Consider the following 27911-nt stretch of genomic DNA (forward strand, 5'->3'; position numbering starts at 1 on the left):
ATGCCTTGGACAATAGACAAGGATGTTATAATTTTTTTATGTAGATGAGGAATGATGATTTAAGTTTACCATTTCCATCAATCAATGTAACCTCCCATCTTTTTGTGCCTCTTGTTGAACTCTGAATCTACATGGAATTTCAAACAAAACCTTTTCATTTAATCCAGGCCGAGCATGACAAGATGCATGTATGTTACAATATTTTTGAACCATAATGGGGGTATGATCCCGCATAGTCAGGAGATTCTAGGAACTGACAAATCGAATTAATTCACGTTCTACTACCAACCAATCAGAAACCAGAATTGCTCCATAAATATTAAACCTTTCTGTTTGCAATTTTGCATGTTTTCTCCATCTCAACACGAGAAGAGTCTTTTGCTCTGTGGATTCCAACTCCAGTTCTGTCTACTACAAACCAGTCACCTCCTAGGACTTGTGTAGAACAAAGAACCATCGGAAACTGTTCTGAAACTAAACATGGCTTACACTTCTTTTTCCTATGTAAAGTGGATGCTATACGAGGTTGTTCTAATTGCTCGTTCTGCTAGCCATGATCAGATAGAAGTCTTAACCTTTTACCACCAGAAAATTATTTTTATGCAATAAATTTTTTAATCCTGAAACCCACACGTGATGGAAGTCAGCATGCAACTGACATAAACAAACCCTTCATTCGCTTGTTGAACCATGCATAGACCTGTACCTTGAATACTAGTGGGTTGACAAGCCATAAGAGTAAGAAATATTTTCATTTAAAAATTTTTTTGAAAGGTGAAAATATAATTTGGTGGTAAAGGGTTAATATAATATTGGGAATCTGCATGGATTTTTTTAAAATTTATTTTTAACCACTAAAAATTGATAAACATTTTCCACCAACCACAATCGTTTGAATTTATTTTTTCTCATTTCCTTTACATGATGTAAAAAAAAAATCATTTTTTATGATTTTAAAATTTATTCCAATAAATATTTTGTCAATAGTAAATAAAAAAAAATATTGTCAATATTATGTCGACATGAGAAACACACATAAAGTTGTCTCGCAAGTTTATTGGATTTGTGCAGGCAATACAGAATAACCAAAATCGAGTTTAAAAACCTATCTTTCCTTTAAAATTTTTTTATTTACCTCCTTCAACTGCTCCGACACCAGACAACTGATTCAATATAATACAAAAACTGAGAACTGATTGATTTGTTTTCAGTGCTTTTGAAGCAGCTAATAGTAAGAATAAAAAATTTTTTTTTATCCCCCCCCACCCCCACTCTCTAATTTGGTGCCTGGTTGCCCAAGGAAATGATTATTAAAGTATTTTTTATTTGTTTTAAAAATGTTTTACTATAATCAAATTGAGGTCAACTAGATCTGAGTATGCAAGGTTAATAGATGTATCGTATGTGGTTTGTGTTTTTTTTGCTGGACACACGCACACAATTATGACTTATTGTTTTCTTAGCAAATCAGTTTGTGTTTATAAAAATAGATTATTTTGTACTTTCACCGTACAATTTTCTTTGTTAAATAGTCTCACTGTAATCTAAATTGATGACGCCAAAACCACCACCTTCTCTGAAAACAGGCTTTTTATTCAAGTCGACATCATCTCATTTGCATATGAGTCACAAGATTTCACATTATTTCACAAGATTCATCATCACAATAAACACATGAATACAAACTAATATAAGTTATCAACCCTTATCTCAAAAATTCGAAACCTAGCAGTGTTTTACTTTACATTTTTTATAAAATCGTCTGCAATAAAGATTTAGTTTAAGGGAATTGTGACTTAGTGACCTAATTTTGATTAGACAGGCACATAATTTTCATTCTATTTTCCTGATAGATTTAAAACCTGTTAATTGTTTTCTAATGATTTTATCCTTTTCTTTCTCCTTCCAGGTGATAGCATTGAACTTGTGGGAACAAACAAGTTCTGGACGAGTTTATTTACAGAATACTTCATTGTAGGAAGCATCAACGATGACACGAGAGATGACATGGTATTCTATGTTCGTAAATCACATATCAATCGAGGCCGAATTCCACAGATCCAGGTAAAAATTTTCTGTATTTTGTTTGTCACCACTCTAAACAATCTGATAATTTTATATAAATCCTGTCTCCAATCCCTTTACTTTTATTTATTTTGTGATGGTACATCCTGGTTGAGAAATCACAAAAGGAAATTTATCTACGAAACCGTATCATATGAAAAAAATGTAAAGTGCCGGTCATGAAATTGTTACGGCCAAGTAACGCTTTACCCAGATTCTAATCGGTATCGCTGTCGTGGAATGCCCCAACAAGATTCACGGTTGACAAAATACAAGACAATGAAATGACAAAACAACACGGTTATATATGTGTATTATATGTATATAACACATTTATTATTTATGTATTTTAAAATTCAATAAACAAAAAAATAATAATAAAATGCAGACAGTGCCTCATAGGTCGGGGGGGGAGGGGCAAACGACAAAGAAACTGTTCAAATAAACACTGATGAGCAAGTATCTGAGAAGAGTTATTATTCCAATTTTTATGGTATTGTGACGATCTGGTCTCGCCGAAACACGATTCGATATTGTTCATTCATTCACGTGTTTTCCTTAACCACCAACGTGTAGATGATCTGATGAGCAATCTTGATAATCTTTCCTCACTTGGGAGGTGTCTCGTTCCAATATATTTGGGCCAAGGTACGTCCATAGTTTTTGTATATTCTCTTTTTGGCTTGATGGAAAGATTTAACTCGAGTGGACTATCGGTTCACCTATGCGATCTCTCTTCGCTGGTGTCGTCTCACATTTTTATGGACAGTTGCCTAACGATGTCGCTTTCGCTCGTATCGTCCAACTGGCTTTTTCGTCCTCTATGCTCTCTTGTGATTCGCACCAAAAGGCTTTTTTTTTTGTACACGCTTTTTCATTTGGGGTGGGGAGGTGGAATGTCTGGCTAACTTCCGCTCATAGTTTGACACGTGGCGTTTTCACTTACCGAATGTTTCGAATAGGATGGGGGGGGGTCTGCTGACTTCCTTTCATGGTTTTACGCGTGGATATTTTTGATTCTTGCCAAATATCTCGTTAGGAAGGGGGTGGGGTGGAACTGAGTGTCTGACTGATAGATATCTATAAATATAAAAACGAAAATGTTTGTGTGTGTTTTCGTGTATGCCCAAGAAAGGCTTCTTTCCGAGAACCGATCGGTCGCCTCACAACTTCTTAAAACTTTTTATATCACGCCTAAATGATAATATCTACGAGTTAACAACCGAGGTCGCCTGTCGATTTTGAAAAGACAAATATTCAACAATTTTCGATCGTCGCATGTGCATTAAGCTTTTTTGTATAATAATAAAAGCGAAACGGAGCTTGGTGTGATTGCCGGGACCGTCTAAAAGCAATCAGCGTTGATCAATGTGAAGTTTCTCAGACAATTGCTATTCAATTTGGACAATCCCCTTGTTATGGAGGGCTGGTCCCCCCCCCCCCCCATCTTGGGTAAACAAAAAAAAAAAAAATAAAACTAAAAAAGCGTTCCCGCAGTAAATAAAATACTACCCCGCAGTCAAAGTTGACCTCATTAGGTCATTAAAACGGACGCCTGCCAATTCTAAATACTTAAATAAATTCACACGTGTTTCCGTTAGTATTTCGTGGTGGCCCAGTCGTTAACGTCGCACGTTTTTTTTTCTTCACACTTTAATTTCCAACTTTGCCTCAAGGGTTTGGGTTCGATCCTTCATACTTACCTACCAAAACTTTTTATTTTATCCCCCCCCCCCCCCCGACACAAACACCTGGGTGACCACACACCCTCCAAACACCCAGGCAACGCCGGGTACCCCCGCTAGTCTATATATAAAAGGCAAAATATGTGTTAGTGCATTTTTTGTGTATTTGCGGCAAAGGCTTTTTTCGGAGTGATTCTCGGTTTGTTCGCTCATTCTTGTAACATTTTATATGCTACCGAGATGATAATATCTAACATTTACGAAATGACTCGGCATGTATCTTTAATTTGGGCAATTTTTACATGCGATTTTTACCATATTTATTGGCCCACGCATGTGTCTTTGACTTTTCAGTATAAAAAAAGCGAAACTGAAAACGAATTTGTGTTCTCGGCCCTATGTGCGGAGACAATCCAGCAAACAAATAAGGTTTGATCAGTGCTGGGAAAAAACCCCGTCATATCAGACAATTGCTATTCATTTGGCGGGGAAAACAAACAAATACGCAGAAACTGGCTTGCAGCACCAAACTTAAGTCGCGTAATGTTTGGCCTTATTAAATTCTCGCACCTGTCAATTTCACTTTATAAACGTTAAATTAAAACAGTTTTCACTTCCTCTCCCCTCGTGGCCGAGATGTCAGGGTTTTTTCCCTTTCTTTTCCACCTTTGCATCAAGGCTTCGGGTTCGAGCCTACCTTCCTACCAAAACTTTTTTCTTTTACACCTCCAAACACCCGGCCAACGTTTATTTTATTTTTATTTTGATCTACTCTCCCCCAACACAAAACCTCCAAACACCTGGGTAACGTCGGCCATTCCTGCTAATATAAAATAAAAGAAAAAGGAGGGAGGTATAACCACTTTTGCATTATGCCATGTTTTTTCGTGACATTGTATTTATTTTAAGATGATGGTCTATGGATATCCTGATAAACTTGCCCCTGCCTCCCACCTTTACCCTACTACTAATCCTAAGTTCAGGAAATCGATTTGGAGATTAGTGATTCTTTTAAAATGTTCAATCTATTCTGTGAAGAGTATAGTTATTCATTTCTCTGGTCAGAGGTGATCCTGTCCTGTTTTCTTCTCTTGAACAAGCAGCTTGCAATTCGTATCAGCCAATCACAATATTTCAACTTCTGTTTTGTTGCCATTAGTTTCCCCAGATATTATGATAATCGAGATGGATAATTTTGAAAATGAAAGATTATTGAAACAAGTGAGAATTTTATTTTCTTGATATTTTTTTTTTTTCCATTGTTTTTTGGAAAAAATGAAATTTTGTTTTTACAAAGTTTCTTACTTGTTTGCTGATTTCAAATTAACGTTTCAAGTATTTACGAAAATCATTTTATTCATAATTTTGTAAGCGCTATTGCTTCTTCTTGCATCATAAGTTGACTTAACATTGGACAATCAAGAGAAAAGAAAAGGCGTTTTGCTTGAAAATTTTTAATTTTCAAAAGCTCAGATTAAAATGAATTTTTATTTAAAAAAACACATTGCTATGATTTTATAAAGAATATCGTTTTCGAAACCATATGAAAATCAGTTAACCTTGCGACTAATATTGCATATCATTCAAACATGGTAGTGTTTGAATGATATCGTTAAGTGTTAGTTTTAATCCTTTAGAATTGCTTTAGAGATTCGTCGCTCACTCATTTTGCGACCAACTTTCAAACAATTTTTACAGTCCATAGGTGACCTTTTCAGCTATATTTTGATAAATAAATTTTGATTTTTCGTTCAGTAAAACCATTATAAAATTACTGGTGTTATAAAGTTCTCAAAATTTGTAAGGAACGGTGAGATGTTTTTTTTTGTTTTTTTTCTGATTGGCTGTTTGTTACCATAGCAACCAAATCTGTCATGCTACCTCAAATCGGCTGGGAACAGTGGAGATGACACATAACAAGATAAAAAAAAAAAAAAAGGGAAGTTCTCCTGGGTTCGTAACAACGTTCTAATGTAGGGAAAAATAGGGATACTCAATTCTCAAAAACAAATATAAACGTCTCTTATATTCTATGCTCCTTGCAATGTTTTTATTTGTCGCACGCCCGTGTTGTTCGCCCTGTCACCACAATTACATCGATTCAACTACTACTGTTGCTAATAATTCACCGCTGTTCTGATCTGTTGCTAATAATTCACCATCGCTGTGCTCAATCGCTAACCGACGTTTTGCCTTGTCTTGCCGGCCAAAACTGACTGCTAACTATTTATTTACTTAATTACATCTTTTTGATATTTTAGTCAGTTTAAGAAGTTTGTATTTTTTTTTATGGATTGTTGACAAAGAAAACCTTGGAAAAATCCTGGATTACATAGAAAAATGTGAGCATGAAAAGTAATATGTTAAGATTAAATTTAGAAAATGGATCAAATTTCATATTCATTCATTTACTTTAATTTCCAAAATTATTGTTTATGAAAAGATAGGAGGGAGTAGCTAACTCCCTCCTATCTTTAATGTTGTAATCTATACTCCTATAACTCTTCTTTTTTTGTGGATTGATATTCATATTAAAAACCCTTTTTTTTTCTATTAAAAAAAAACAACTTTATGTATGGGTGGTGGAATTGCATTCACTAGCAAAAGATTTAGCTAATTTACATATTCTTTTAAACATTCATTTTAATTAATTCCTTATTAGTTTTTTCAGTTTTCTCATGGGATGACCATCTTTAGTAGTAATTATATTCATGCAGATCTTCTACACGATTTATACTTGCGTAAGATTTGCGTAAAAAAGTTATAGTAAACACTAGCCTCTTTCTATATATATTTATGTATGCGTATATATATTTGTTTAAAAAATTTGCCTACCAAACTCCTGTCCGTTTTTGGTCTACAGACATGAAATTTCAAATATAGGGTATGCAAACCCATGCGAAACTTTATTTTAGCCTGGGAACATCTGTGCAAATATGTGAAAATTAAAAAATTAATTTGTTAGGTGATGGTCGAACGATGGCATAACAAATATACATGTATAACGTAATAGCTATTAGGTCATGTTTTAATTTTTAGCCTTGCAGCAAACATGTCTTCATTGCTCAGGCATTATCAAAGAAAAAAAGTAAATTGTAAGCTAAACGTTTTGGTTTCGATTCTTGGTGGTGGCGCACAAGTCTTAACTTTTAAAATCATTACTATATATTGGAGTCCCAATATAATATAATAAATTAACTCTGCATTAATCAAAATATCATATTTAAGCGTATTTTATGACCGGGCAATGCTGGGTGGCCTACTAGTATTGAGTAATTTTGTTCACCTGTAGATAACTTTTGTACTATATGCTTCTTTCCGTTTCTTTTTATGACTGGTTTATTTTAAAAAAAACAACTAATTCTTGTGTCCAGATAATTTGCTGTTTATTTGAATTTTGTCAAACCTTACTGCATTTTTACCCTAAACAAGGCACAGTGCCACTTTGATGTAGGGGGTTACTATCTGGGACATAATTGCAGGGATACTATGTAGCGAGTTTAGCAGCAAGATGTCTGTTCACATTACACTTGAACTTCTGCATGTCAGTACAGTCGGAAGCAGGAACCCAGAAAAGAATTCCAAAGTCTAGTTGTTCTGAGGAAGAAACTATTCGAGTAAAAGACTTTCTGTCATCAGGGCATCTCTACTATGTAGGGGGTGGGATTTTGCTGCTTGTCAGGTTTGTTGGAGGTATTTACGTTAAGGAGGCTACAAGGTTCATCAGAGCATCTACCATTAAACCTTGTTTTATTTATTTTATCTTTCTAAATTTAATTTTAGATAAATGATTACTTAGATTCTATGGATTTTCACCCGATCAATACAAAATATAATTCATAGTTTGGAGAGAGAGTGATTGAACAATAACGAGACTTTGAACCTCATTAAAAAAATTCCACTTAAACTAGATATAAATAATTTTTAATATTTATATCTATTTCTTTTTTTTTTTTTTTTTTTTAATGTTTAGATTTACTTTTTTTCGTGAGAAAATATTTTGCTATGCTGGAATAATATTTATCACCAACTACAATCTCTTTCTATTAGACTTTAGTGATACGAGACACATTTTAATCAAACATGATTTTTGAAGAAAGCAACGAGAGCTGCAAGTGCGTGCCTGTTTTTATCAATGTATATATATATCCATATGATGGTATGAGAGAGACTTTGTGATGTGCACACATCAATCTTTGTCACCATCATGAGGTTACATTCATCTCCCTTCGATGGCAGGATGATGTGACATAAGGGCCAGAAAGTGATTTGAAGAACTAACACTATAAAAGAGCAATGGCCTAAAATCCAAATATAAACATCCTAGTATTGTACACTCCCCAGAATTTCAATCATTTTAAGTCTTTTCCTCCTCAACATACAAAAAATCTTTTTTCATATTCAGTTTTTGGAATAAGTTTTCGATTGCTTTAAAGTATGCCAATGTCCATCCTACTTACACTAAAAAACGATTAGTGCAGATTTTCGTTTTATGACATAGACAGGAACTAATTTAAAGTGTGATATTAATAAAGATAAGAATGTATAACATATATATTGTTTTTAAAATATAATTATCCACTGACGTGTTCCGTCATCTACAACTCCTCAGTGGCTAAATCTAGTAAGATTTGAAATCGGGACCCTCATGATAAGAAGCCCAAACCTCTACCACTGGGCTGCTGGATGAATTACGTTTTATGCAGATGTTGTTTATTTGTTTTTGTTTACAATACGTTTTGATTGAATTCAATTATTTATATAAAAGTGCGTTTTTACCTAAATGTGAGCTGGGAATAAGCTGTCATGTAAGATAGCCGAGTGGTAAAGGTTTAGGCTTATCATAGGATCTCGATTTCAAATCTCGCTAGATTCAGCCACTCTGAGTCATAGACAACGAAGCTCATGTTAGTGGATAATTATATTGTAAAAACAATGCATATGCCACTCCCCACTTGGGATACCAAATTGGTCAAAGAGCAAATTATTCCCAACTCGCATTTAGGTAAAAATGCACTTTTATATAAATATTTGAAAATATATTTGTGAAAAGTATTGTAACCCCTACAGAGTAGCTCAGGTGCATAGGCTCGTGGTTGAGATGCACCTGTAGCCGATACCTGTTTTCATCTAGTGGTCGATTTCGTCGTCGTCGGTCACTCTCCGGTTTCGCTTTCAAATCAGCTTCCAAACGTCACCTGGGCTATCGGAAAAATATATTGCATTCACAACGGCGTTTCCAATCAAAGAAAAGAAAGTCAAAACTTAATTGGTTTTTCTTAACATAGAATTGATTATTGTCTTCGACTTTACAAATAATAGTTACACACTGGCCTAGTCATGAAACTTAGGGGGCTGGCAGTTTTCTTTCCTTTACCAAGTTCTCCGTTCTTCATCTACCGTCAGTCCATGGGAAGGGATCAGCTGCCAGAGCGAAAAGAAGACACCAATTAGCCAAGTGTCTTGTTTTTATCAAATCAGTCGTTCCTCCCTCCACCTTTTTGGAGTTATTCATTCTTTATTCCTCTCTTCTTTTATCCTATTTGTACTTCCTTTCCCTTTTCTTCTTTTGAATTTCCTCCCTCTCTCTGTTTCCCTAATTTCTACTCCTCCTCTCAGCTTTATCTATGCCAATTTTTAACCCTCATTGCACTGAGGTGTTAACTTATCATCAAATTAGGAGTTATTAGTCACCCCAGGTCGAACAATGCCTGGTGGCGACCCCCCCCCCCCCGATTCCCACGCCAAGCTGCCAGCTTAAGATATCTAGGTTTCCTTCATATCGCTCAACAGAGGTTTTAAAAACAACCTTTACGTTGTTAACAGATACATAATAGCAATGAGATAAAACAATTATCATTTGTTTTTTTTCTTTCCGACAAAATCCCATAGACATTTGTTTTAAAACAACATCAAACCATCATCATCATTAGAATTTAGCCGTGCAAATTCCCCTGAATTTGTGTTGACTAGCAAGGTCACTCGGCATCGCTTGGTCGCCATCAGGTCACAGTATGACTGTGTTCTACTTCAGAATGAAAAAAAGTCGTTGAAATATTTGAAATTATATTTGTGAAAAGTGTGTGTGTGAAGATTAAGTTTAGAATCTATTAGGTTTTGTAAACTTTGAGTAAATATTAATATTTATATAGTAATATAGGAAACTTCAATATACATTTTTTAAGTATCCTATCAAACAATAAATTAAAGAAAATAAAAATATTTTATATTAATTTTTTTTCTTATATATATAATGAAAGAAAAACCTTTTTTCTTTTTTCTTTACCTGCATTCAAAGAGTTGTGTGTTAATTGAAAATAATTATGTATATAAATGGATGTTTTGAAGGCTAAAAACAACGCATTTTTAAAATTTTTTGAAATAAACAAATTTATTTGCTTACATCAGATATATTTCGATGCTACACATCCTTATCAATGAAGAGTCTTTCTTTTTCTTGACTGCATGGTGGAATTTTACATGCAAGAGTGTTATTCTTCATCCGTAGGTCTTGATAATGGCTCGGTATTCAAAAAAAAAAAAAAAAATGAAGTCATCAGCAGGAGTGTTGCGTTAAACATGCAAAATTGAAATAATCGAAGAAATACGATTTGCGCTTTCAGTGAATTGCAGACCAAAAACCCTAAATCATTCATCAATTCAACTTAACCATCTTCTTATTAGAAAATCCCTGAAAGTTTAAGTCGATATTCCTTACTATTCTTAAGACATTGCAACTTGAAATTTTACAGACTTCAAATTTGTTTCTTATCAAAAAAAATGAAATGAAAAATATAAGTTTTCTGACATATTTGAGCTGGCGATTTGTTGAAATGTCTACAAGAAAAGTGATTTTTAAATTAAAATTTTTTTTAAAAGTAATTATCTTGATATAGGAGTTATTGTTTATTGAAAAAAAGAGTATTTTCTTTGAAGATGCATGAACTTGTGAATGTTAGACTTGGTGAAGAAATCGATGAATGCAATGAATACAAGGAAAAGCAAAAACAAGCTGAAGGTTAATTTAAGTCTTATATTAGGAATCACAAATCAAATTAAATTTTCATTATATCTAAACAATTTTAATCCGGGCTCATAGATTGTTTGATAAAAAGGCAATGATAATTTATTTTGATGGCACAATTAACAACTAAATTGTGAAAATTAGAAAGTTTGCCACCTTGTGTGCTATTGGTCCAGAAATCAAATTTCACAAATAAAAATGCCGACTTTCAACATGTGAAAATCCTAAATGTATTGTCATTTTTGTTTAATGATAAATGAATATCAATCCTAATTATTAGATCAAGACAAAAAGTTGGGAAAAAGTTATATTACCTCTTGAAAAAATGTACAAAAATGACACTAAAGTGGAATTCTGATTTTTGTATAGGATTCATTTCAACGGCTAACACATCGAATTTTTGTAATATTATTCAGTGCAGTAGAAATCAAGCTAGATTTTTCTTTTGATGACCATATTGAAGCGGCATTAACTTGAGGTGGGTTTGACTAGCTTCCTCTGAAGAGAAGTTTCATGGGAGTATTATATTTACAAGTGGCCCCTAGCTGCATTGTGAATCAAAAACTCTGATTTAGATCATGTAAAACAGAAACACAATTTGATAAGTTGTCTTTTTTTTTTTTTTTTGTGTGTGTGTGTGTGTGTGTGTGTGTGTGTGTGTGTGTGTGTGTGTGTGTGTGTGTGTGTGTGTGTGTGTGTAAAAGACAGCTAAAAAGACCTATATTAAGCCCATTGTGTTGCTCTGACATCTTTAAGATGAGACTGTTTTTATATGCATAGATACAATGGTTATGCATAGAAAATTGAAAAGCAATTTAATATTCATGTTTATCATTGAAAATAATAATTTAACTTTAAGTTGGTGGGTAAAAAAATTAACACAAAATTGTATATTTATAGAGAAAAGATTAAGTTTTTATGTTCGACATCAGTTGAAAATTGAAGGGAATTTAACTAATATATTTAACACTAAACTGGTTGGTATGTATATCTACTTAAATATTTCAAGAGGGACCTCTCTATTCAATCTGTTTAAACAGCTTGATTCTGTCTGAGTCTTAATATTTTAAAGACTTCATATTAAGTTTTAAACTGCGAATAAAAATTGTTTCTCTACACTATTTCAAAACCCCTTTTTGCATAAAATATTTTTATTAAAAAAAATATGTAATTTAATTTGAATTTTTAGTTTTCATATATATTCCGGCTTTTACTAATTATATGCAACAAATTAAGGCACGACATGGCATAATGATTGCTTCTGCTGATTCTCTATATGTGTGATATTTAAGCACACCATTCAAGCAACCTGGGATTTTTATGTAAAGAACAAGAAGCAACTGATTTTTTATTTAGATTGATTGCCATGCTGTTTTTTGGGGGAAGGGGGTCCATAAAAAAAAAAAAAATTCTGATTAGCCTAGATTTAGGGAATTAAATAATTTGTTGATATATTTACTTTTTATCTTTTTCTTTTTGTAAATATTTACAATAAATACTTGCTATAAAAAGGCATTTACAACTTTTTTAAAAAGGAAACGTTTTGAATTTTTTTTTTTTTTTTTTAAATATTCTTCCTAAGTTTGAAGTAAATTATTTTTACAAAGATTTTTAGCCCCCCCCCCCGAATTTGTCATGTTTAAATACAAATAGATAATCAACTGGAGCAGTTGCCATACATTTATCATGCATAAATAGTAAAACAGTGTATATTCTCTAACGTTTCGGTAGAGAACATGCACAACCATTTACATTTTTATGGAAATCGCTTCAGACAAGGCATGAAGCCACTTTATGTAAAAAAGCTAAAAAAAAAAACACTTTAAGGTCAAACACTACCCAATGTTAAGTGTTATATGGATAGATTTTGACCCTCCCCCCAAAAAACACAGCAATTCTTTTCCCTTTGTCAGAAACGTCGCTCATTGAATATAAGAGCTAAAGAATGAAATAAAAGCAAGAGTTATGAGGCTGCTGAAAAAAAGTTTTTTTATCTAAATGGGATGATTCCAATACAATTACTTATTCCGATTCTTTGTAAATATTTAACTATAAAATGGTTATTTTGTCTCAATTTTTTATTTTTTATTTAAAAAAATTTTTTTTTTTATTCAATTTTCACCCCAAGCAAGGTACAGTGCCACTTTGAAGCAGGGGGCTACTAACAGGGACTAATTAGCAGCGTCATTATGAAGGGAGATGAGTAGAAAGATGTTTGTTAACATTACACTTGAACTTCTGCATATCAGTGCAGTTGGGAAAGCAGAATCCCAGAAGGGAGTTCCAAAGACCCGCAGTTCTGGAGAAGAAACTATTGGAGTAAAAGGCTTTCTTGCACCTAAGGATCTATACTGTAAAGGGATGAGACTTAGTAGTTTGTCGGGAGTAGTTACGTCGGGGAGGTACAAGTGTTTGCAGTTCGTCAGAGCATTCACCATAAAAGTATTTGTAGAAGAGGCAGAGGGATGCAACATCTCATCGATGGGACAGAGGCTGAAGCCTAGATGACAGTTCAGGACCTATCAGATTGGCGACTCTCCATAAAAACACCTCTTAAATGTACATATATTTTCTCAAACATAAAAAACACTCGTGAGGAGGGTGATCTATAGATTTTAGTTATACTGGAAGTTTAATTCGATCAATATTTTATTATTACTACCAGTAGTGGAAGATTTTTTTTTTTTTTTTTTTTTTTTTTAACAATCAAATAAAAAAATAAAAAAAGGGGAATCGTTTTTGGCATCAGAATATAAGCACAAATTTTTCCAATACCCCAAAAAGTTCCAATTTTTTTTATTTTTTTTATTTCCGATTCCGATTAATCTTCTCAACATTATTCTAAATAAGTGTGGCGATTGTACAATTTCTTGCACTTAAGGTAAAGTCAAAATGCTCTAATTCCAATTGACACAATAGACATGCCATCTTTTTTGTATACTTGTATGATATCAGCTGCAAGCTTAAATAATTTGCATAATGGTTTTGAAGAACATTTTAATTATTCGAGTTTGATTTTTAATATAACAAATAGTTCCTTCACAATATTGCACAAATTCTTAGCATTTGTGTTCAAATGTTTCTTGCATTTTCTTATAGACTTGATTTTCAACAAGTTGTGAACTATGTCTAAATTACAAGTGAAAAAGCAAATTGATTTCTTTCCTTTATGATCATATTGAAAAGATAGATTTTTATCACAGTTACCAAAATGTTTATTGGAATAAATGATTTTATTTCATATTGACAAAAAATATGAAATTTTTTAAATGTTTCAAGTGTTTTTATTAGAGAATATTCAAAGCCAGCGCGCGCGTGTGTGTACGCACGCGCATAAAAGATTGTTTTCCTTTTTTGAGATCATGGTTTTTAATTACTACTGATTGAAACATTGTCATGCCAGTGTCGCTTTTGTACATGTTTATTTATATAATATTACTGTTGTCTGACTGAGACAGTTTTTCAGTATGGCTGTATCTTGTTTACATAGTTACTGATGCATATTGTTGCCATTGAATTATGGTATTAGTCTGACACTGGTTTTGTTGCTGTTTGACTGAGGTATGTTTAGTTCTAGGTGCACCCTCCCAGGCTTTACCTTCTCTCTGAGAAGGGATTAGTTTATTGCTAATCATGTGAGACTGCTCAAGCAATTTTGTAGACCAGAATGCATTTATCCTAGTGCACTAGCTTCTTAAAAATAAACCTGACCTTGTCTAACCACCTAGCAAGGAGATAAATATCTATCGTGAACCTTTTGAGAAATTTAAAGTAAATTATGTTTGGACTAATATTAGAATTTCAAACTAAGTAAATATTTATCCAAGAAAGTGGGTGAAATAAATCTATTGTAGGAGAATTCCGAATTATAAACAAGGAATGGCCAGCCCTCGTACCCCCGCCTCAACAAGCTATTCCCAATCAACCGCAGAAGCAAGACCACAAAGCGGTGACTGCATCCACTAGTCAAGAAGAAGGATCAACTTGGGGTTCGCAATCCCAGTTGACACCGGAGGAATACCGGGAACTGTTCGACTCAACGTACAAGGAGCTAACAGATGTGAACGCCATCGAACCCCGTCCGGGCTCTGTGAAAGACATGAAGAATATATATCAGATGCAGCCATCTTGAATAATGGCCTCTCAGGCAAACAGTGGTAGTAATGTATTTTTTTAAATATAATTGTTCTTTTTAATACATTTATAAGAATAAAATAAATTGAAAGGAAATATGATTGTTTTTATACAATAGTGTTTTGAAATGGTGCTTATCGATATTTTTAAGAATTCTCTGAAACATCTTTGTTGAACAGCTGTGTTTGGCACAAACACAGCTGTTCATCTTATAAAACCAGAATCCTCCAATCCCATTGTATGATTACAATTATCTCATGTTAAGATAATTTGTGAAAAAGACTGCTGATCACGAAATTCGATCCCTAGGGAGTTAGAGTATTCTTTGTCCCAACTAAATGAAACCTGTCTATATACAAAAGCTTAATTGGATGGTCATGAAATATTACAAGTGCTAGCATAAATTGTTATGAAACCTGATCTTCTCTATTTTCTCGCAAAGCAATTTCACATTTGTTGCTTATGTAACAGAATGTTTTAATGACTAGCCTTGATCTCAAATTGACCATGTGATATTTTATCTAGGTTATCACTAGGGCTACGACAACAGAATATTCTTATTGCTTTGACTCTTTAGTATATACCCGACACAGTTAGGCACATTTAGTCAACCAAGAAATGCCTCACTCTATATGAAAGCATATAAAATATCAATGGATATACACTCAAGAATCGAAACAATGAAAAGAATATGCTGTTGTCCTAGCCCTAGTTATCACTCATGAACAAGGCCACTTTAATTTCTGTATTCAACTAAACCCCGTAAACCTTGTTATCTTGCTTATAACCATGCACACTTCATTTGTGCATGAACATTTTAGATGGTGGGAGGAATTAAAGGGAGAATGATAAAAGTAGTGGGAGGAACCATGTGACGTTCACCTGAGTTATCACTCCTAAGCATCTGTAGAATCTTCCGTCTTATTGAAGAGTAACACTTTTAAGTTAGCTTTTTGGTCCCCTGACAAAGGAGGGGTTGGACCTAGTAATTCAATCTCGTTTATCCATTCACTTCTCAATAACCATGTATTGGATCTGCATCAATTAAAATATATTTAAGCATATTTTATGACCGGGCAGTGTGTGTGTATGTGTGTGTGTGTGGTTTTTGCTTTTTAGAAGACATTGTAGATAACTATGTCACCAGTTCTCAAACAACGAACCACCCCAATGTTTGTGCCATGTTTTTTTTTATATCTTCTTGTCCTGACCATCTTTTACTCTAGTGCAATAAATAGTAGTATCAAACAATTGTATTAGGATTTTTAAAATGCATTTTTTAGTCAAAATGTAAAAAAAAATGGATTTTATTCCTTCTCCTGTGGGGAATTTTTGGGCTTCCTTGAATTGTCGTAATTAGCATCCTTGATTGTATTTCATCTAGCATCCCAAGATAACCAACTATTTTGTTTAGAGTTTTTTTTTACTTTTAGGTTTTAATAACTTTTTGTTTGCATTTCAGACAGAGATTAAAGTTTATCGAAGAGATTCCAAGAAATTACCAGCTCTTGTTGATCGGGGTATTGACTGGGAAGAAACGGTCTATTTAAATCTTATTCTTCATCAGGTTGGTTTTCCTTTCATAAAATTGCTTTGAGATATTTGTTTTAAGGCTTTTTGTATAATCATTGTACAGTGATAACGGGAGATAAGGTGCACGAGTCAACGTAAATGGAGTTTCATTCATTTTTCGCTATCAAAAAAGGAATGAAAAAATGAAGTTTTAAAAATTTTAATTTCGGTTCTCATATTTTATGGATGTTGATAATCATCGGTTTGAATCCATGCTAGTTTTGTTTTGAAAACAAAATCAAATTGTGTGTTCCGCCATCAAACCGGATATTTCAGTTCATTAATCATTAATCTAGGGACCCAACGGAGCAATAAAATTATCAAGAAATCAGAGACCGCACTAGACCAACAAATAGTATCATGAATAATTTTCAAATGATGTCTAGGCTGGCTTGGACATACCCTGAGATCGGCTCCAGAAAGAATTGCTAACCAAGTACTTCAATGGATTCCTGATAAGACCTAAAATGAACTGAAAACTAACAATTGAAAAATTTGATCATCACGTGAAAAAACTGGAGAAATTCTGTGGAATTTCTAACTCTAAGTTTATCATTAATCTCTATAATAAAAGTGAACATGTGTATCATCTCAATTTTTTTAAGTATGAAGAAGAGGTTAGAGGAGAGGAATAAGGTGAAAAAAGGCAGCTGCTATTATTTTTAAAGTGTGATACCAATCAACAATTCAAAAGTTTAAGCTGCTTCAAATACTTGATATTAATATTTTTTACAAGCTTGATTTTTGTTCAAAGATTTAATTTATTATTGATTCTTAAGAGAACTTGCCATTTTGTTTTAATTTAATATTAAAGAAAGAAAAAGGCTTATTACAGGGAAAACAGCCAATTTAAAAATTTGGTAAAATATACAAAACATTTTCTCTTAAAAAGAAAATATCAATATTAAATTTACGAATAAAATTAGTGTAATTTTCAAACTACAAATCGAATAATTGTATACAATAGTTTTTGAACAGTGACTTTTGGAATACTGAAAACATATACAACTTATATTTTTTTCACCTACATTTTAAAGCTAATCATTGAAATATTTTCTGTACTTTTTCCTCAGCATAACTTCTAAATGTTTTGAGTTAACTTTGTAAGACTATAAATTAATCAAACTACAAAACTTACTATACTCGCTTTAAAAATAGTGCAAAGATCAATCGTTTACCTCCCCCCCCACCACTTCCACTGTGTAAGTAAATTATTTATCAAAATAAAAAAGAAAAAAAAAATGAAATGCTTAAAATCTGATTTATTATCTGTGAATCTAGAAAAATATATTTTATCAAATTTGTTCCTGTTGTACATGAGCGACAGTGGGAGTAGATCTGAGTGTGTGCTATGCCCCTCCCTCGCTTTATTTATGAGTAATAGAAAAATAAAATATCAGTCAAGACTAAATACTACAATTTATTTTGTTAGAAGGCGAGGAGGGAGGGATTATGTCATAGATACACTGTAGGTATATCTAACTTAGAGCTAGATCACCGGTTAAGCAACGTTGAACCTGGTCAGTACTAAAATGGGTGACCATTTGGGAATTCCAGGTGCTGTATGTGCTCTCCGCTTATCTCCACATTATTTCTGGTTAAAAGCATGTGGACGTGATCTCATCCCAGCTGTGCTATTAATAAAATGCTCCGCTGAGGTTGCTCCAGTTCTTTCCAAACTTTACAACAAATGCCTTAATGAATCTTGCTTTCCTGACTGCTAGAAAACTGCTTCTGTGGTACCAGTTTACCAAAATTCTGGCGGAAGTACTGACCCATTAAATTATCGCCTCCTCCCGCTTTTCGCCAAAATATTTGAGTCCCTAATTAACCAAGCTTTAGTTCATCACCTTACAGCTTCTAAATCGACCAACAATATGGATTCAGGCAAACTCGTACTATAACAGACATTCTAACTGTTATCTCTGAATGTATATACCATACACTGGACAAAGCAGGGGAGGGTAAGGCAGTAGCCCTAGATATATCTAAAACTTTTGACAGTTTAGCATGATGGTCAAGAAAATCAGATCATACGATATCACTGGACAAATACTAAACATAATTAAAATCTTCTTAAATAAGCGAAGAATCCAGGTTGTTCTCAATGGACTTACATCTAAACAATATGATATAAATGCGGGAGTATCTCAGGGGTCTATCCTTGGACCTTTATTATTCCTAATATTCATAAATGACCTCCGATAAAATTGTCTCTGAGATGGGTGTATTTGCCAATGACACTATGCTTATAACAGGCATGAGGAAAAAAACAAATGGACACCTATCTAAGTACATGGCAGAAACACTAGAGAAATATCTCCAATCAGTAGTGGAATGAGTAAAAAAATGGCTGGTCACATTCAATGCTGCCAAGACTTTGCTTGTTTCCTTTAACAATTACAATAAACCTTCTCAACCACCAATAGCTATGGCTTAAGATACATTACCTGAAAATACTTTGTTCAAACTCCTAGGCTTAACGTTCACAGGGAACATAAGTTGGAACCGATACATCGAGAGCATTGCCAAGGCTGCTGTGAAGAAGGTGGGCTCTCTTCATCGTGCTAGAAAGTTACTTACGCCTGAAAGTATCCTGTACCTCTGCAAGGCCACCATTCACCCATGTGTGGAGTATTGTTGTCACATTTGGGCTGGTGCATCTGCTACTAGTCTCTTGCTCCTGAACAAGGTTCAAAAGAAAGTTACTAAGTTGATAGGTCCTGAACTGTCATCAAAGCTGCAACCTCTGTCCCATTGCCGAAATGTTGCATCCGTCTGCCTGTTCTACAAGTATTTTAATGGTGGATGTTCTGACAAACTACAAGCCCTTGTACCCCCGCGACGTAAATACCCTCAACAAACCCGACAAACAGCAAAATCCCACCCCTACACAGTATAAATCCCTGGATGTAAGAAAGCCTTCTACTCAAATAGTTTCTTCCCCAGAACTGCTAGACTTTGGAACTCCCTTCCTGGTTCCTGCTTTCCCAACTGTACTAACATGCATAAGTTCAAGTATAATGTGAACAGATATGTAGCTGCTCAATTCTCTACATAGTACCACTTCAACTGATGTCCCCGATAGTAGCCCCATGCATCAAAATGGCATTGTGCCGTTTTTGGGGTGAAAATGGAATAAAAAAGTGAATAAAAACCAATAATACTAAAGAAATATTGCAATATATTAATTTTTACAGTCCTAGATTTAGATTTCAGTTTTTTGTACATAAAATGCACTAGAACTACAACTTTGAGTTCTCTAATTTTTCTTTTAATGGAAACATAACATTTTTAAAGAATTGCCGCATATTTATGTGCATTTACTGCAAATTATTTGGAAACCATTAATTTATGGAGATTTTCAGTAGCATATTCTGATTCCTTGCACACAAATACAATTATATGGAAAATTTCATTGCTTAATCTGTTTTAACAAAGATATAACATTTTTACTGAAAAAGTAGTGTAAAAAAATGTGACAAAATGCATATGGTCTGAAAGAGGGAAAAATATCCAAATAATGCAGGGCACAAAAATAGTCATAACTTCCTTAATTTAAAAAATTTTTAATTTTAAAAAGATTCCTTAGCTTATCAAGCTCTTTTTATGTATGCAATTATTGAAATATGTTTAGCCATTTCAGTTGTTTTCATGTGTATTGCTATAAAGATTTTGTTTTTCTGAAACTTGGTGCAATCCAGAAATTTGTTTTAAAGCTGTTTGGAAAAAAAAAAAAAAAAAAAAAAAATTGGAAATGTGTAACTATCTTCACTTTTGGCTACAGGTTTTTTTTAGTTATACCTACAGTATATCTGACTGCTCACTCCTCCCTCTTTTTCAACAAAACATTTTTAAAAAAAAAAGTCCAACTTTATTTTTTTATTTTAGAAAAAGTACTCTCTTCAGTTATATATATATATTTACATGTTTTAAGTTATTTAAAGCATTAACCCCGTCCCTGTTGTGATAGTTATCTATATATTATTATGATGGTATGTGTGTATTATTTTGTGTCGCGCTTACATCTTTACTTCTGGGTGACTGTCATTTCTCATAAATAATTTTACCAAGAATTCTTCATAAGTTTTGGTTTCAGTTTCAATTATAGCTGATGCACCCAAGTTATATGGATATATTTTATTTTTGAAGTCACAACTTGATAATATATAAGAATCGCTAGAAAATTGACTCTATAATAATATATGTGAAATCTGCATTAATTAAAATATCGTATTAAGCGTATTTTACAACTGGGCTATGCCGGGTGTCCTTGCTAACTTAGATAAATACGTTTGCAGTTTTAACAAGAGCTACAATATCAGGGTATGTCTATTTATGCTGAACATCCACAGAATGCCAATATCAATATATTACATATGAAAAATTTTGCTGTGGAATTTCCACAGGTTCTGCTAGTGTTTCCTTATAACTCCGAAGTTGCTATCGTTGTTTGTGTAATGGCATTTTAAATAAAAGATGCTCTTGTCTTCTCCATTTGTTATCACAGCCATCCTGACTGAACCCCCATAACATAACACGATGTCAGGAGTGAGATTTGACACCTCTGGTTCAAGATGAATTCTCTTCACAATCTATCCAAGTGAAGCATATGGATGGCAAAAATGATGAAACACATGAACCACATTTATACATAAGAATATTACAGTAGAAGGTTCGATCTCCTCAAATTTAAAAGGAAAGGGGGGCAAACAAAGATGACAAAAATTAGTGATTGAAAAAGTCAAAATAAAACTGTTTAATCATTAATGTTATTGCAAAGTTTACTTGACTGTCCAATGGGGGTTGGTGGGGGTGATATTGGGGTTGAGTGAAAGAAAACAAAGTACTTAGCTGGGGGATATTATCATCAACCCGAAAACCAAGTATCAAAGAAAAATGTGTGGGGTATATGCGAAAGGGGAAAAAAGGTACCATTTAAGGCTAGGTTATGGTTAAAAACAAAAAAAAAAAAAGTAATATAAGATGTACCGGGTATATCTGCATCGCTCTTTGGGAAAGAAAGAAAGGATGGCTTGCTCATTTATATACCCGAAGGGCATCTTGGGAAGGCAGGGCATGATAGGAAAAACTATTTATTTTTTTTTCTTGTCTTCCTTTTTGTTTTGATAGAAGGATACAAAAGTTGGGAAAAATTCCCTGCAGGGAACACGGAAAGAAGAGTCGTGAACATCTTCTCTTGAAAAGTATTTTGTGTTGCTGATGTTCAGATTGTGCGGTGTGACATTGGTGGCGAGAGGCCAGGTGTGGTCGATTGGAAAAGTAGAGGGCAGAGACGTGCTGTTGTCGAATGAGTGACTCACTCCTTCCCGAACCCCAGAACTGAATCCCGATCGTAACCTCACAAGCTATTTCAGCCTGTCAAACAGATTAACGTGGCTGAAGACTGAACACTCAGATGTTGAGACCCTTCATTGGGGAGGGTGACCTAATTAAATGGCTGGAAAAATTAAAGATGGTGGCAAGGTTGCAAAAAATCGAAGACGTGGTCACCCTGCTGCCGCTATACTTAGAGGGGGGAAGCCCTCACAATTTACTAGCAGATGTGCGATGAAGATAAGGGAGACCTTGCCTCAGTGGAGAAAAGATTGAAATTGGCTTTCACTGAGAGTCCATTTGAAGCACTCAGCAAGTTTGAGATGAACTGGCGAGTCTGTTGACATCTTTGCTGTGGAGATCAGGAGACTGGCAGGATTGGCTGGTTACGTAGGGAGGAGCCTGGAGATGACAGTAAAGCTATACCTAGTGAACGGCTTCCCAGAAGAAATCTCCGAACAGGCAAAGAATCACTGACATCAATACTATAGAAGTGGACGATCTCTTGGTCCATGCCAGAGTCCTAGTTAAGAATGTCAAGGGCCCAATCGTGGCTGCAGCTGTGAGTGGAAATATGTTCACGAGGCTCCACGTGAATGACGAAAAACAGGCGGTGAGGTGACGGGAGAGGAGACCTGCCATCAAGTGCTTCTGGTGCCAGGGTCCTCACCTGCTCAAGGACTGCAAAAAGCCGAGACCTGGGGTCACCTGCTACTGTGTGGACAAGTGGGGTACATTAGCCACTATTGCGTCTCTTCGCAGGACTAGGGAAATGAATAAAGGGGAGCCATTGTGCTAGTGGTTCCCCCTTCTATGTGGAAATGGTACACAACGAAATGTTGCCTCAGATACTGGTAGTAGTCAATGGGAAGAGAGCCATGACCCTTGTTGACACAGGCTGCACCATGACGTTAGTAGCGAAGAATGTTCTAGGTCATGGAGCGGAGCCCGGAGTATTAAGACCGTGGATGGCAGGGAGATGAAATGCCTAGGAGAGATGACAGTGGAAGTACTGGTGCAAGGTGTGCCCATTGGACTGCAATCCCTGCTGTTGGATCGTCTGGTCGGTGATGTTGATGTCGTTTTAGGTGTAAGCGCGATCAACCAACTGGGTGGGGGGCGCTACGTTGAGAAGGGGCCAAGTAACTTTTGGACGCCTCTTCGCAGTAGGGATGGCAGGAGTGGAAGATGATAGAAACATCAGAACGCAAAAACCGGAGGCTTGCTTTATCGAAGACGAGGATTTCCTTGTGAGGTTCGATGGCGAGAGGTGGACGGTAAAATGGAAATGGATCTCCGGAACTACGAAACAAAGTAAGCTGCTACAAGAAAACACTGCGAGAAGAAATAAAAGGATTCAAGGAAGAAGTGGAGAGGTGGATAGAAGAGGGAATTCTGAAACTGTGGATAGGGGAAGAAAAAGGAGTGCTACCATTACTGGCGGTTGTTCAACCCACCAAGAACAAAGTTAGACCGGTACTGGATTTCAGAGAATTAAATAGACACATAAATATCAGGACCTAAAAAGTGATCTAAAAACGACATGGTCTCTGAAAGAAATAAATAAATATACCAGCTGTGATGGGAGCAACTGGCCTAATAAAAAAGAACCTTTAAAAATACTTAGAAGCAATCCCTGGAAAACCAAGCTGTAAGGAAATACAGATAGCAGCCATAAAGGGAACAGTGTTTATTCTTAAAAGAGCCCCCGGATATAAATTTAAACTGTAATAGGAACAAGTATTAGCCCCATGAGCCCCTTGATCTCTTCAAACTAACAAAAGTAAAATAAAAAAATTATGACTGCCATGCTGAAGACGGTGCTGAGTAAAGACTGTACAGTGGACAAGGCCACTAGTTCGTACATTGACGACATTCTCGTGGAGGAAGCAGAGGTGACAGCAGAGAAAGTTAGAGGCCATGTCGAGAGGTATGGGTTGACTGCAAAACCGGCAGAGTCCCTGGATGGAGGAGCAGCATTGGGGTTGAAACTCTGCTGAGATAGAAAAGGAAGCCTTGTCTCTAGACGAGGGAATGTGATACCCGAAGTCAGAACTGACCTCACAAAACGAGAACTCTTCTCGGTCTGTGGGAGACTGGTGGGACACTATCCAATCGCCAGCTGGCTCAGGATAGTGTGCAGCTTTATTAAACGACAAACGGGCACTGATGGCTGGGAGGGCCGTGTGACAAAGGTCACGAACATGCTACAAGTAATCATCGCGAGAGTGACGAAAGAAGAGCCAGTGAAGGGGGAATGGTACATCAGCGGCGAAGACATGGGGTTGATTTTGTGTGATGTCAGCAGCCTGGCATTGGGTGTTGTATTAGAGATGGGAGGTGTAACTGTGGAAGATGCGGTGTGGCTAAGAAAGAAAAACGGCTATTTCCATATCAACGTAGCTGAATTGGAGGCCACTATGAAAATAATCAATCTGGCCCTGAAGTGGGGATTGAAAATAATTTAAATCGAATCCGATTCGGCAACGGTAGTGTCATGGATCAGGTCGGCAGTGACTGGCGATAAGAGAGTTAGGACCAGAGGTACTGCAGAAATGTTGATCAAAGAACAACGTGATGGTGAATGGCGTTCCCCGGCATATCCTAGACCTGCGTCGTGTGAGCCTGCACCCCAATTGCGGTTTGTTACAACTGGACGAGAATGTCTGTAGTGAACCTGAAAACGTCAACCCCCAAGAAGTTGTCCCCCAGATGCCTCAATGTGAGAGGAGGAGGCCTGCTTGGATGAAAGATTATGAAGTGTCTTATTGATCTCAAAGATCAGGGAGGGAGGTATATGCAAAAGGGGAAAAAAAGCTACCATTTAAGGCTAGGTTGTAGTTAGAAACAAAAACAAAAAAAAAAAGTAATATACGACATACTAGGCTTATCTGCATCCCTCTTTGGGAAAGAAGGAAAGGATGGCTAGCTCATTTATATATCCGAAAAGCATCTTGGGAAGGCAGGGCATGATGGGAGAAACTTTTTTTTTCTTGTCTTCCTTTTTGTTTTGATAGAAGGATAAAAAAAGAAAGCCAGGAAAATTTCCCTGCAGGGAACACAGAAAGAAAAGAGTCGTGAACATCTTCTCTTGAAAAGTATTTTGTGTTGCTGACGTTCAGATTGTGTGGTGTGACATTGGTGGCGAGAGGCCAGGTGTGGTCGATTGGAAAAGTAGAGGGCAGAAACATGCTATTGTCAAGTGAGTGACTCGCTCCTTCCCGAACCCCAGAACCGAATCCTGATCGTAACCTCACAAAATGTCCAGTGCTACGTACTGTTCAATTTTTTTTTATATATGTAGGAGTCACCACTTATCAAGGCCTGGAGGCCATTCGAGGATAAGTGTTACAGTGGTCAATGGGATAATATTGTAATTGTTAGTACTGGAAATTTGGTAATTTGGATTATTTAAGGGGATGGTTCAACAAGAATTTGTTTACATTGGACTTGAAGACTACCAAATTGTAGTCAGCTGGAAAGCAGTCAAATGAAAGAATTCCACAGGTGTGCACTTCTAATAAAGAAGCTTTGTTGATGGAATCCACGTTTAAGTTTAGGCACAGATAAAGAGTGGGGTAAATTATTGATAGTGTTTTCAGCTAGATGAGTGTTAGTAAAAGTTTGGCAAGGAGGAAGCATAGATTGGAGCTCAGATGAGCTCTTGCCATGAAAATAATGATAAAGCAGAGACAGGCTCGCAACGTCTCTTCTGTGGGGAAAGAGGTTGCAGGGAAGAGAAAAGGGCATCCTCTACTACGAAGCCTATTTTGAACTTATTTGAAATTTCTTTTTTCGTTACTCATCACTCCTTCCTTTTTGTTTTTCCTTTCATTTATTGTAAAGCGAGTGATCATTACTTAAATTTAAAAATTGATATTTTATGTAGACTATATAAAGGACAAAATAAAATACTGTGATTTAAATGGAAAAATTTTTTATAAAGGAAATTTCTCTCTGAATGTGAAGGACATCAGAGAAGATAACTGTAGAATAAAAATGTCTGCCATTTTCTTTGTGAAATTATTTAGTTGGGAGGAGCAGCTAATCTGGAACAAAGGTAATAAATTTTGAAAGATAAAATGTAAACATGCATTTTTTTTTTTTTTTTTTTTTTTTTTTTTTTTTAAAAGAAGCTTGCATTATGAAGACCTCTTATTGGTTAGAAAATCTATAATATTGAAAGCTTATGATGTTCCACCAAATCTACTCTAAGCAATAACTAAGATCTATGAGAACAAGGGCAAGAGTAATAACACCAGACAAAGAAACAATTTTTCAATATCATTGCTGTAGTCTTATAAGGAGACACATAAGCACCTTACCTCTTTGCCATAGTACTTGACTATGTTCTAAAAAAGATGCTCAATGAAAGAGAAGAGGCTTGGTTTTCGTCTGCACAGACGAAAGAGCAAGCGTGTCCAACCAATTGTTATTACTGATCTAGATTTTGCTGATGACCTAGCATTACTGAGAAAATTGGTCAAGCCCAAGAAGTCCTAAGCCAACTAGAAGAGGAAGTGCAATTGGTGGGTTCATACTGCAATGCCAAGAAAACAGATATAGGCTTTCAGTCATGTTGACCCAATCGCAGTGAAAGCACCTGATGGGACTCTGCTCAAAGTTATTGAAAACTTCAAGTACGTTGGAGCATGGTCAGAGAGAAAAAGATTTTGAAGTGAGAAAAGCATTGGCATAGAGTGCATGTCACAAGTTGAGGAAGATATGGTCATCCACTTTCTCCGAAAAGTTGAAAGTAAGACTCTTTGTTGACACAGTAGAAACAGTCCTTCTCTTTGGTGCTGAGGCATGGACTCTTACAATGTGCTAAAGAAGAGACGGGATGGCTGTTACACATGGATGCTCAGGATGGCCCTCAATACATCATGGACGAGCCACACAGCAAACCAATGGCTTTATGGAAACCCACCACCAGTATCACTGAAAGTACAGCAGAGAAGGATGAGCAGCAGGTCACTGCATGAGACACGGTGAAGAGGAAGCCAGCAAGCTAGTTCTCTGGATACCAACAGATGGACACTCAAACCGTGATAGAAGAATGACCTACATTAACAGGACACAGGATTGGAAAGTGTTCAGGACCTGCAAACTGTATAGCGAGAATGGGAGAAGTCATGTAGATTTGGTGTTGAAGCGTCCTGAAAGACGACGTAAATGAGATAATCTATAACAAACAAATCAACTTTACTTTATAGAAATATATATTTAATCTCTACTTGTATATAAAACGCTTTGTGTGTGTGTGTGTTTGTTTCCTATTAACTTCCAAATGCTTGAGCTAATTTTTTTTTCTTTTTTTTTAAATTTCACATAAATATAAATACTGTGCCTCGGAGTGTTCTTAGATAGGTTTTGTATCAATGTCTCCGATTTTGACCAAAATTAACATCATTATACAGCCTATAATTTCATAGAATAGACACTAAGCTCTCTACAGTACAATGTAGACTAAAATGTATTGTGGACTGTCACCTTTTGGAGGCATATGAATCTTCCTCCTGATGCACTGTGGTGGGTTCCTGACTAGAGCAGGCAATGTTTCGATTGAAAAATGGACGACTTCACCAATGTCGATGACAAGAATTGGAAGTATAGAACATCCATCGATCCTCATTCAATCCTGAGCAACGTCGGGTCTTCCTGCTAGTATACTGTAGAATGCAAGGGTAGAAAATATTTATTTTATCAATCTCCTATTTGCTTGAGACAAAAAGGAAAATTTTAGAGGGTATTCAGTTTTTTTTTTTTTTTGTATATGTAACTTGTTATGATCGAAAAGTTTAAATTGTTAGAAAATAAAAAAAAATGTATTCTCAATGAAAACAGATCTTTCAGAAATAACTTGTGGCTTTCAATCGATTATTGATTTTTTTTTCTCTTTTTTTGAATTGTAACATATCGATCTGCATCTTACCATTTATTTTTTCCTTTCAGTTTGAATATACTGTGACTTGTGCCATTTGCACACGAACAAGCGAAAAGGATCTGCAGATATTAAAAAAATTTACTCAGGTAATTTTACTTTTTTTATTTTTATTTATTTTTTTTTTAATCATTTTACGTTCAATGATTTC

At 35.3% G+C, this 27911-nt stretch overlaps 1 protein-coding gene across 4 annotated transcripts in view; it reads left to right on the top strand.

Moving 5' to 3' along the window:
* LOC145292862 (uncharacterized protein KIAA0930 homolog) overlaps window positions 1-27911 on the top strand; it is a 96022-nt gene that overhangs the window by 17426 nt on the left and 50685 nt on the right. For all 4 annotated transcript variants that reach the window (XM_080138971.1, XM_080138968.1, XM_080138967.1 and 1 more), the window contains exons 2-4: window positions 1910-2064; window positions 16370-16474; window positions 27772-27849. In XM_080138971.1, the coding sequence (XP_079995097.1) occupies window positions 1910-2064; window positions 16370-16474; window positions 27772-27849 (338 nt within the window). The remainder of the gene's footprint in view (window positions 1-1909; window positions 2065-16369; window positions 16475-27771; window positions 27850-27911) is intronic.

The sequence above is a fragment of the Euprymna scolopes genome, chromosome 14 (assembly GCF_053919585.1).
Source record: "Euprymna scolopes isolate OS-2025 chromosome 14, ASM5391958v1, whole genome shotgun sequence".
In the NCBI taxonomy this organism is placed as follows: domain Eukaryota; kingdom Metazoa; phylum Mollusca; class Cephalopoda; order Sepiida; family Sepiolidae; genus Euprymna; species Euprymna scolopes.